Consider the following 11,581-nt stretch of genomic DNA (forward strand, 5'->3'; position numbering starts at 1 on the left):
ATTCCCCAGGATGTTTCCTGAGTGACAGAGAGAGAGAGAGAGAGAGAGAGAGAGAGAGAGAGATACACCTGGCCTTTCCCTTTCTCTTTGCCTCCAATCTTCTACCAGTCAACCAGTGCCTTCCACCAGCTGAACATTCCAGCAAGGAAGCTGGGAATTACAATTTGGAAAATGCTGCTTTCTTTTCCTTTCCTTTCCTCCCTCCCTCCTATCCTTTCTTCCTTCCTTTGTTCTATTTATTTCCTCTTTTGATAAGGTCATGCTAAGTTTGCCTAAGCTGGTCTCAAATTTGTGAGCTCAAGTGATCCTTCTACCTCAGACTCAAAGGTGCTGGCATTAGTCATTCACCATCGGGCCCAGCTGGAAAACTCCACTTTCTGTGATACAGAGGAGGGTAGGGAAGTCCAGGGGAAAAACGAATGAGCAGATGGCAGCCCTGACAAGGGCAGTGCTGGTTTAGTGTACCAGAGTCAGGGATGGCATCAAGTTTTCTACCATTTCACCACATGACCTGGGCCTTTGGAGAGCTGGCACATCTACATCACTGACATAGCTGGGATAGGCCAGAGAGAGCAGTATCTGGCAGAGAAAATCAGTGGATATTTCAGGATTGAGTATGCATCACAGTAATCCATGGTCTCTTTCATGCAATGTATAAAGCAGCATAAAGTTAAATAAATGGCAGTTTCAATTTATAACTCATAGGAATTAATAACAGGTGACATTAAACATTAACCTTGGTTTGGTGCAGCTACATGCTCATCTGTATAATTTTATTAAATCCTAATAATAATATATGCCCTCAGATGGGGGTAAGTTAGATTCCAACTTCTAAGCTTATACATTAAGAGACTAACACTATAGTGTGCCTCCTCAAAATTTTCTGGGTTCCTCTCTATTTTGGGGGATGGCTGGATCCAACAGGGCCACTTAGCCAAGGGGTTCTGAACTGGTGCTTGGGACCACATGAGCTCTGTTTTCTGTTTTTTCCTTTAACATATCGTCTTCCCCTCTTCCTTGTGTTTAAGCTCAACAAGATTCCCAAAGAAGTACATGTGCTTACTTACAGATGAAGTCATCCTGGGATCCCATGCAGTACCTAGTTCCAGAGGTCAGAAGGGAGAAGCAATTCTCTGTGTGTAATTAGGAAACAGACTGCTCCCACAGCCACTGGTGTAAATATGTCTGTGTACACACACACACACACAAACACACACACACACACACACATACACGTATGATTGCATAGGATTAGACTGCCTGAATGCTCCCAAATTATATGCTTCATATAATTTGTTTAGGCAGGGTCTAGCCCAAACCCATTTTTTTCCAGGTTCGTACATCTCAGATTTTAAATGTCTAATCCAGTGTGATACAAATGACAAAAACAGAATCCTAGGTTTGTAAAAAGGCAGTTTGATTTTTAGATCCCGAGCCTATTGTTCTGTGTGAGCACATTGAGAAGAAACACCCTGAAGATTCCCCAGCTAATCAGAGGATACTAGAAAGATCAGGGAACTGGTGATGTTGGTATAGTAGATGTGTGATGTGGATGAACTGATGAATTCCAGAGAAACAACAAAAATGTCATTAAGCTGACTCTGTAATGGGGCCAAGGTGGCCTCCTGATTGCTTCCACAGCAAGGAAGCAGGTAATGGGATTCTCTAAACTTTAAGTGCCTAGAAAAAAATGGAGGAATATGTAGAGTTCTGGAAGAAAACACTTCTTTCATGTTCTTCCTGTAGAAGGAGCCTCAGGGTTCTTTGCTTTCCATTATGACCTCTGCACAAGGGCTCTCGAAAGAGGTACTTGAGTGCTTTCATTTAGGGCTTTGTTTCTCGTGGGAACAGGAGGGAGAGGGGAAACCATGCAATTTGTTTAGTGAGGAAACATGACCTTCCTGCTCTTCTTTGGTGGAGTGTGTCAAATGGCAGTGACTGAAATTCAGGTCTTCAGTGGATGCATAAATACATGTGTGTGCAAAAGAAGCCGCCCCACTGTGTATGGAAAGGAAAATCACTCTTGATTAGTGGAATTCTGAACTCCAGGAGATCATCATAGATAGCTGCCATGAAGCTGGTAACCATCTTTCTGCTGGTGACCATCAGCCTTTGTAGTTACCCTGGTAAGTAGTCTGGAACATAGGATATGTCTGTACTAATCTGTTAATTAGAACACAACTGGTAAGCCTGGATCACTGACAGTGGAATGTGGTGGAAGGAGTTTTAGAATCACAGAAAATGGTCATGTTGGAAGATTTCACAGTTCCTCCATCATTCAGGCTCTAACCCAATATAGGCATTACCCCTAGTGCATCCTGCATGGGAAATTAGCCAACTCCCACTGAGCACCAACATAGGACTTTTCACCATGGAATATTAGTCACCATTAGTTTTCCTTAATATTGAGTCAATATCTTAATATTGAATCAACTTTTTTTCCCTATCTGCTTTTAAAACTATGTGAAATCATTCTTGCTGTCATCTTAATTAGCCATTTGCAAGGATGGCTCTCCTAAACAGCTTCATTTATCTGCTCACCTATTCAACACATATTTATTGAGGGACTACAAAATTTTGGCACTGAATAAGCATTGGAAGACTCAGGCATGAACTAGACATGAAGATTATTCTAAAGGTTCTGATAGTCTGGCAGGGTATACAGACCTTTTACAGAAGTTACAAAAATACTGCACTACTGTGAATGCTAAATGAGAGAGATGGATGGAGGTGGGTGTACTGAGAAGTGAATATTTTAGTTTCCAAGTATGGGTACAAAATCTGACTTCCTGGACGACAATAGGAACTGATCCATTCATTCTGGAAGAAATCATTTTTACTCTCAGGATATATGTGAGTGTATCAGAAAAGGCTTCATGATGGTCAATTTTCATTGAGAGAATAGAAAGCTTTGAAGATGTTCCCCTGGGAAGATGTAAACACATACAGAGAAATAATTCACCAAAATGTCTAAAATAAGAAGTATGACGATTAATCATGAGATACCAGGGGCTGTGTCCACTTATGCTGGCAACTTTATTGAATTTTTAGAGGAATTTATTACTTTACCAGTTTCAAATATTTTGTTGTTCTTTCATGTCCAAGGGCAAATATTATGGGCAAGTGTAGCATCAGAAAGGGGAATGGGGGAAATAAGTAGCTCTCGTTGGGGAGAATTTGGGAAGGAAAATATATGATAGAAGATGAAGGCAGAGTATATTCACAACCTCCCTTTTTATAATTTTAATGAAGAAATAAATTTTCCAAAGCAAAATGAAGTGTGGCAGGCTGTAGCCAGCAGGAAGATGCATATTCTTATTTGTATGCTCATGCACATGAGTACATTTATAAATGTGCATGTTTTTGTAAAAAGTATACATGGTGCCTATTTTTACGGTCTCTATTCTTTTCCTCTCATTCATCTTCTTTGCAAAAGTTGTCTTCCTAAAGTCAAAGATGTAGAGTGCAGTCATCCCAGGTGAAAGCCTTGATAGTCCTTTGTTGTTATTTAAAAAATCTGACTTCACTCAAGTTTTGCAGCCTCGCTCCTTTATCTTCCACCGTAGCCCACTGGAGTTCTGCACCCCAGCCTCTCTGGGTAGAAGGCTCACCATTCTGTGTGTGGACTTTCATCTTACCATCTCAGTGCATTTGTTGACCTTGTTCCTAAAATACCTCTCCTTTTCTTCACCTTGTTGTCCTCAAGACATGGCTCTAACACTTCTTCTGATAAGTTTTCTGCAACATTCTTCCACATTAGAATTATTCCCTTGCTTTATGTTTCCAGAGCGTTGTCCATAGTGTTAGCATACCGCATGCCACCTTGTGGCATGCATAGATCCTGATGCTCCACTAGACTGTGTTAGCTTTCTGAGTGGATCATCTCTGTCCTATTTGTCGATGTGTCTGCCCCAGCTGTATGTTGTAGCATTGAGTTGAATTGGGTGGAAGAACATTTGGGGCTGTGATTTGCTCCTCTTTTCCTTGAGTGGAGATTCATTATGCCATCTCCTCTTTGGCCTGAAAGCTGTGAACTATGGACACAGCCACGTACAGAAATACCTTGCTGTCCATTTACTGACCAGTATCTACTGAGCACTTGCTGCATTCCAAGGTCAGGTCTAGGCCTGGGATATAGTAATAAACAAAACATTAGTTCTTGTTCTCATGGAGCCTACATTCTAATGAGAGTATAAAGCCTATACAAATGACAAATAAAGATTTAATAGTTCAAGTAACAATTAGAAAAAGCAAAGAAGGATGGAGGGTGGTAGGTGGTGCTGTTTTAGATAAAGTGGCCATTCCAGGCTTCTCTGAGGAGGTAACATTTGAAAAGAACCCAAGTAACATGAAGAAGAAAGACTTGCATCTATCAGGGGAAAGAATATTCTGAGGAAATGGAACAGCAAGCATAGAGGTCCAGAGAGACTTTTCCCTGGGAAATCAAGATGAGTGTCTCTGAGACGAGCTGTTGATGGGCGGATGGAAGCAGCGAGGTCATAGGTCATAGCTGGGGGCTGATGTGCCTGCTTCACCTGTTTCTTTTGCTCTGCAGCTGCTGCCTTTCTCATCAACAGTGTGCCCCTTCCTGTTGACAAAGTGTTACCTTTGCCTCTGGACAATGTTCTTTCCTTCATGGATCCATTAAAGATGCTTCTGAAAACTCTGGGCATTTCTGTGGAGCACCTTGTAGAAGGGCTGAGGAAGTGTGTGGATGAACTGGGACCGGAAGCTTCTGAAGCTGTGAAGAAACTGCTGGTAACTGCAACTAGGGGGGCAGCTGCACTTGCCACGGGGAGGGCTTGGTCTCTCTCAATGCCCACCCCACCCTGTTCTCAACTGTAGATGTGCACTTCTCCCTTACTGATTGTATTTGTGAAATTTGTATTTCCTGGAATCTCAAGGAAGGTGTAATTTCTACAAGTATAGAAAAGGTTTTTGAGTGGCAGAGAACTGTTTTCCAGTTGTGGAGTCACCGTTCACCCCCTTGGGGATTTGGAATGGGATGTAACCACGCTGAGCCTTTGTTTCCACATCAGAAAAATGGTGGCCAAACGGAAGAGTAAATGTGGCAATTTTTATAAATGGGCTAATTACATGTAAGCTGCTCTTATTTTTATTATTGTTCTTCTGCCTTTCAGGAGGCCCTGTCTCACTTGGTGTGACATCAGGATAAAGAGAGAGAAGATAGCAGTGGAAGGAGTTTGGCGTGCCCATCCTCCCTAGATGAAACACATTCTACCCAGTTACAGCTGAATGTCCTAATGTGTAGTGACCGTTGAAAAGAATGAATAAAGCAATGAATAGATTTTCAGTTTGTCCTACTTTTATTTTGGGTACCTAGCTGGTAATTTCCCCCTTATACCACAGACTCTAGGCAGTCTATTTTTACGCAGCCCTCCATGATCTGGTTCTTGCTCACATGTGCCATCAATAATCCTTTCTCCATATGTGCTCCCAGCTCTAGCCACCCTGAATTCAGAGCTAAGTTCATTTTTTACTAAAACCCTTCAACCTTAATGAAAACTAAAGTTTCTTTCTACCTAAAGCATTTGCCACTTTCTGCCTTCAGACCTTGGTCTGTGCCAATCTTGGGACCATTTGCCCTCAGATCCATCCCATGCCCTTGTGTTTGGGAAGTAAGGGGTTATGTTGTCCATCACTGTAAGTTGTGTTTCTTATGCTCACAGGTAAGCTGATTGATGATTTACATCTTTGTAGTAGTATAAAGATAATACATATTTAGTAGAAACAATACTTTGCTTTTTGATTTTTAATCATTTCCTGGGCTAGTGATAACGTGGAACGAAACTCTTTAGAGGCACGGAGCTGTGGAAGAAAACCACTGTCCCCAGTCACACAGTCACAAGTTAAATAACCAACATTCAGTGTACTGGGCATTTCTGTGGAGACTGGGAAGTCTAGTGGGGAACAAGAAACCACTGTGTGACCCCCTCTGCCTCTCTTCTGGGGAAGTGTCTAGAAGTGGCTACACCCTTTCTGACTCCAGGTTCTGCTGGATAGCTCTGCAGTGGGTCTAACTTTTGCCAGGTAGCTCCACCTTTGAGCTCTGGTTACACTGCATCTTTTCTTTCTCACTTTCTTCAACCAGGGTTGGTAGTGGCTTCCTGTAGTTGTCTGTTTCTGGCTACTTCACATTCACCTAATTGATTTCTTAGTTCTTCTAACATTTATTCAGTCAACTCTTTGCAATACATTCCTTTTGTTCTAAGTACTTACAATAATTCTGTTTTGTGGTTGGATCCTGACCAATACAACATTAGATGCTATCTTCTCTGTGAATATTATCTTGATTTGCTGACATTTCTTGACCCCTATTTATTTAAGATAACAGATATTCATCAACTTATGATAGAATGCATCTTGATAAACCCATCATAAATTGAAAATGCCCTATGTTAAAAATTCACTTAATGTACACAACCTACCCAACACCATAGCTTAGCAACCTAGTACACTGAATGTTGGTTGTTTAACTTGTGACTGTGTGACTGGGGACAGTGGTTTTCTTCCACAGCTCCGTGCCTCTAAAGAGTTTCGTTCCACGTTATCACTAGCCCAGGAAATGATTAAAAATCAAAAATCAAAGTATTGTTTCTAGTAAATATGTATTACCTTTATATTACTACAAAGGTGTAAATCATCAAAACCTAGCAAGGGTCTGTTGTACTTTGTGAACCTTTGTTTATTTTCTCATTCTTTCTGCATCTATAATCATATATTTATTAGGTTGCCCAGAAGTAATGATTCCTAAGCCCAAATCTCAATGGCATATCTTCATACTTTAGTTTTTCCTCATACTGTATGGTCATCATTGGTTAGCTATCACTTTGCTCCATGGTGTCTGAATTCTGTAACTAAAACTCATAGAATAATTTTGTCTCTAGAGTTTCTGATTGTCCTGGTCACAGGGAAACAGAACTTGGGGAAACGGAGGCTTAAACTCTTAGAGCGTCTTCTTGGAAGTGATGTACATCACTCCCAGTGCTGCTTTCATGGATCAAAGCAAGTCATATGGCCATATATGCCTGATTTAGGAAGTGGATGTATGATTCTCCTAAAGGAAGTAAACATATAAAATATGCATTATGTTCTTTGCCACATTAATTGACCCCTTCAAAGTAATTGTCACCTGAGATGACTCCATTCTACTTAGGGTTTTCTGTTCTGGTGAATTATGTGTCATCTTTTCTCCCATATCAACTTTTCTTCTGTTTTATTATGACTTTTCAATTTCTTTAAATGTCCCTTATCTTGACTTCCCCTAAATGTTTTTGCCTCCAAAGATTCTAAACTTTACTATTTTTTAAATCTTTTTATTTTATATTTAACCTTGGTTGTGAGATCTTCCATGGGTGCTAATATAATCTCCATGTTACAAACTCCAGAATCTATAGCTAGTCTACATCTCCTTTTGGAGGAGGAGAGATTTAGTTACCTTGAGACAACCCTAAGGGATGCCCTTTTCAATCTTTAATTCAAGAGATCTTTTATTATTATTATTATTATTGGTCTTTCAAAATATTACATAGTTCTTAATACATCATATTACATGGTTTGATTCAAGTGGGTTATGAACTCCCACTTTTACCCCGTATACAGATTGCTGAATCACATCAGTTACCCTTCCATTGAATGACCTATTGCCTTTCTAGTGTCTGATGTATTCTGCTGTCTGTCCTATTCTCTACTATCCCTCCTCCCCTCCCCTCCCCTCCCCTTTTCTCTCTCTACCCCTTCTACTGTAAATCCTCAAGAGATCTTTACGTAAACTTATTGTCTTTCTTTCAAAACATGCTTCAGTGTTTAGTTTCCTTTCTCAATTTATATAGCACAATCATTTTCATGGTTACCTGAGATAGAAATTTGGGAATTATCCAAAGTACATTCTCCTAAGAACCTTCCTTCTAATTGGTAAATAATCTCTGCTAATTATGAACCATTTTCACATCTATTTTATACATCTTTCATTATCACTACTATGATTGCTCCTGTTAAACCCTTGTCAAAGCTCACTGAACCACTGATCTCTGTACCCAAAGAGTCCCTTCCAAACTAGGATCTACACAGCACCAGAGGTGTTTTCCTTAGACATAAGAATCATCCTTCAAAATTTTCAGTAGTTTTTCAATGTCGATTGAGAAGAAAAAATCAGAAGCTATTTAAATCAACAGACATAGTCATAACTGAGATTTAGATGCACTTGAATATTTATTTAGACCTTTTTTAGTTATCCCCCTCCCAAAGACTGTCCCTTGTGCCTCCTTGGCCAGAATGGCATCTCTGATCTATGCTGAAGCCAATAATTACTGGCACATTCAATTTGGATGTATCCTTGGCTCTGGATAGTTTTCTGTGCCTCATGGGAGAAAGGTAGGTTCACAAGGAAAAATGTGGCTCAGGAGAGCTCTGTCAGCAAGCAAAAATGGGGAGAATGTGGCTCAGGAGAGCTCTGTCAGCAAGCAAAAATGAGGAGAGGGCCATTGCTAAGACTACCACCAATGTTTGCTATACACACTCAAAGACAAGGTTTTCAGTCACACCAAAGAGTAGAACTGAAGCAATCATGTATGTAACTCAGCATTTTTTTTTTTGCTATACCAGTGGCTGGTTTTATATTTATATTTTTATCAAGAAGTTGTTTCCCAACTAGATAATAGTAATGATGACAGTTACATAATTTAATGCCTATTTATGTATAAAATAAATTTAAAAAGTAAAAGACTGAATTTTGATTGCAGCATTTCTGCTAAACATTGAGAACTTAGTGATAAACAGTGGACATAGTCCATATTCCCACAGATTTTACTGTGTATCATCTCAGCCAAATAAAATTCTGAATTGAAGGTACTGAATGTGTGAATATCCTCACAATGAGAAGAACTTAGATTCTTCAAAGAATTAAAGTCTCATGGTTGGCTGAAGTCCTGTGAGTGGGAGCAGAGCGATATTAGCTGAGGTAGGACAGGTAGGGAGGTGGAACCATGTACTGGATGTCACCGTCATGGATCCTGATTTTATCCTAGGAACCCAGGAAGGCTGTGAGCAGTTTTGATCCCCATCTCCCTGAATGGAACCCCCAGGCATCTTCTTGCATGAGTCAGCCTCCTTGGAGTCATTGTTAATAATTCCCTCTCCCTGACATGTCATACCTAAATCACAACCACATCTCGCCAAGCTGGCCTTCTGAGTCTCTTGACTCCTCCTGCATCACACCATTGCCCTGACACCCCTTCATCTAGGTCTCTCTCATCTCTTGCAGGAACTTCCCATCCACTTTCTGCTTTACCCTCGTCTCCTTAGTCTGATTGGAACAGCAGGCAAATCCTCTGTTCAAAATGCAACAATGATCATGTTCATTCTACTGCTTAGAATACGTTGGTGACTTTCCACTATTCCTGGGTTTAAGAATAAAATCCTGACCATGACCTCCGAGGTCCTGTAAGACTCACTTTCCTCCCTGACTCTCGTTTGTCCTTGCTTACCTCCCAGCTATCTTGTCCTCCTTTCATTGTTAGAGCACAGGATATCTGGCATATGACTTTTGTAAATGCCACTCAACTATAAAAGCCTCATCTTCTTCATTTTCTTCTTCTGAACTTTTCCCTATTTATTCTTCTTGTCATTCTCCCCCCAAATCTCAAATATCTCCTATCCAAATGAGATACATTTGTAATAGGTTCTAAGAGAGCCTTCTTTTTTTTCATTCTGAACATATCTCTCAAAACATAATTATGTTTATGTATAATTATTTGATTATTATTTTTGTCTTCCACTTTTTCACTTTACTAGAACAATAAGTTTAGTTCCCAGTATATTTTTATCTCCCCACTTTTTCCACGTCTGACCACCACTATGTCGGATAATAACATTCCATACCTATTTAAAACCAGGCAAAGGGTGGAGATCTAACTTTAAAAACTACACAGGCATTTTGGACAACACATTCTTGGCAATGGAACCTGGACAACATCTATTAAACATGGTAGGGAGAGTTCTCACTTTGCATTATAAAAAGGATGGCCAGGTATCAATTGCAAAAAAAGACTGCAACTTTTTAAAATTTTAATTTGTTATGTATGACAGCAGAAATCATTACAATTCATATTACACATACAGAGCATTTTTTTTCATATCTCTGTACACAAAGTAGAATCACACCATTCATATCTTCATACATGTACTTAGAGTCTGGATGGTCATTCCATTTGGCCAAATGCCAAACATTTTCTCTAATTTAAGGATGCTGATTCATAATGGGGGATATGTGAGGGGAAAATGGGAGGATTAGATGAACTCTAGATAAGACTGCAATTTTTAACAAACCATTTAAACTATTTTCTTAAAGAGATTTTCTCCACTGTCACAGATCTTGAATCAGTCATCTGGAATTAGAGTTCCTGGTCAGTTATCTGAAAGCAATTCTTCTCATAATTGATGAACTTGGCTTCCACTTTGGGAAGAACCTTGGTGTTGGTGGTTTTGAGTCTTTTCCATTCTGTTTTGATTTTTATGCAGTTTTGGCTGGAGTTTCTTGTATTGAATTCTTCACTGGAGCATGTTCTCAGGTTCCTTATTATCAAAATCATCATCTTCCTCATTACCATTTTTCTTTTACTTTTGAACACACAATATCTTTATTCACTTATTTTTATGTGGTGCTGAGGATCAAACCCAGTGCCTCACATATGCAAGGCAGTTGCTTTACCACTGAGACCCAGCCCCAGCCCCTCATCACCATCTTTATCAGCAGCAAGTTTTCCTTTTTTTTTCTGGGGAATCCTGCTACCACTTCCAGAGGCAGATGACTTTCCAGATACACTTAAGGGTTTTACATCCACCTCGTCTTCATCTTCTGATCTGCATCTCCTCCATAGCTACTAATTGCTATCCATTAATATGCACAGGCCTGAACTACACTTCAACCTTGAGATCACAGATGGTGACATTTCAAAGCCTCCAAAGGAAACTATTGTCTGTGCAGACAGTTTCAAAATTGCCCTTGTTTCTTTAATTGGACTGCCTTCATAATTCATTACCTCTGCTTAATGGTGTATAAATTGTTCTTTGCACCAACCCCTAAACTGACTGCTCTTAGTGATAGCTGATGCTCATTTTCATCATTATTCACCTTAAAGTGATAATGTTTGTGGGCCTTTAGCTCACACTTAAACAAACTTGTTTGTGAACTCCAAAAAGGCAGAATCCAGTACCTAGCAAAATATAAGGGATATGTTAATATTAAGTATTTTGCAGATTAATGACTAATACAGCCTAAAATACACTATTTGAATGAACCATCTTCTAGATACTTTGGGAGCTTCCTTTATTTAAGGAAAGGATAGAAGACTGCATTATCCTTAATTTAGATTTCTAGGGCTATATTCCTAATATTCCCATATTGGTAAGCAGATTGCATGGACATTATGAAAAGCCAGAGGTATCCCTGAAATCTCTCCCACTTTGCCTAGAGCTTGAGGTGGATCTGTGATATATTTGGCTTTCTTAAGGACCCACATAGGCCAAGGAGACATGTGATATTGTCAAGTGTGAGACAGAG

The 11,581-nt window shown here is 39.7% G+C and overlaps 1 protein-coding gene and 1 pseudogene across 1 annotated transcript; one reads left to right on the top strand and one right to left on the bottom strand.

The window, feature by feature from the left end:
* The first annotated feature begins 2,071 nt into the window (after positions 1 to 2,071).
* Positions 2,072 to 5,165, top strand: Scgb3a2 (secretoglobin family 3A member 2). The gene is made up of 3 exons (XM_026384336.2): positions 2,072 to 2,126; positions 4,556 to 4,758; positions 5,142 to 5,165. The coding sequence occupies exons 1-3, from the start codon at positions 2,072 to 2,074 to the stop codon at positions 5,163 to 5,165; spliced, it is 282 nt and encodes a 93-aa protein (XP_026240121.1).
* Positions 5,166 to 10,363: 5,198 nt separating this feature from the next.
* Positions 10,364 to 11,191, bottom strand: LOC113179713 (nucleophosmin-like; annotated as a pseudogene).
* Between the last annotated feature and the right edge of the window lie 390 nt (positions 11,192 to 11,581).

This window comes from Urocitellus parryii, chromosome 1, assembly GCF_045843805.1.
Source record: "Urocitellus parryii isolate mUroPar1 chromosome 1, mUroPar1.hap1, whole genome shotgun sequence".
Taxonomy (NCBI): Eukaryota; Metazoa; Chordata; class Mammalia; order Rodentia; family Sciuridae; genus Urocitellus; species Urocitellus parryii.

What these genes read in the sequence shown, in the direction of transcription:
- Scgb3a2 (XM_026384336.2), top strand. Translation starts at nt 2,072, where the DNA reads ATGAAGCTGGTAACCATCTTTCTGCTGGTGACCATCAGCCTTTGTAGT. An exon ending in CAGCCTTTGTAGTTACCCTG is followed by an intron (nt 2,127 to 4,555) that starts GTAAGTAGTCTG and finishes TTTGCTCTGCAG; the next exon opens with CTGCTGCCTTTCTCATCAAC. An exon ending in AAGCTGTGAAGAAACTGCTG is followed by an intron (nt 4,759 to 5,141) that starts GTAACTGCAACT and finishes TCTGCCTTTCAG; the next exon opens with GAGGCCCTGTCTCACTTGGT.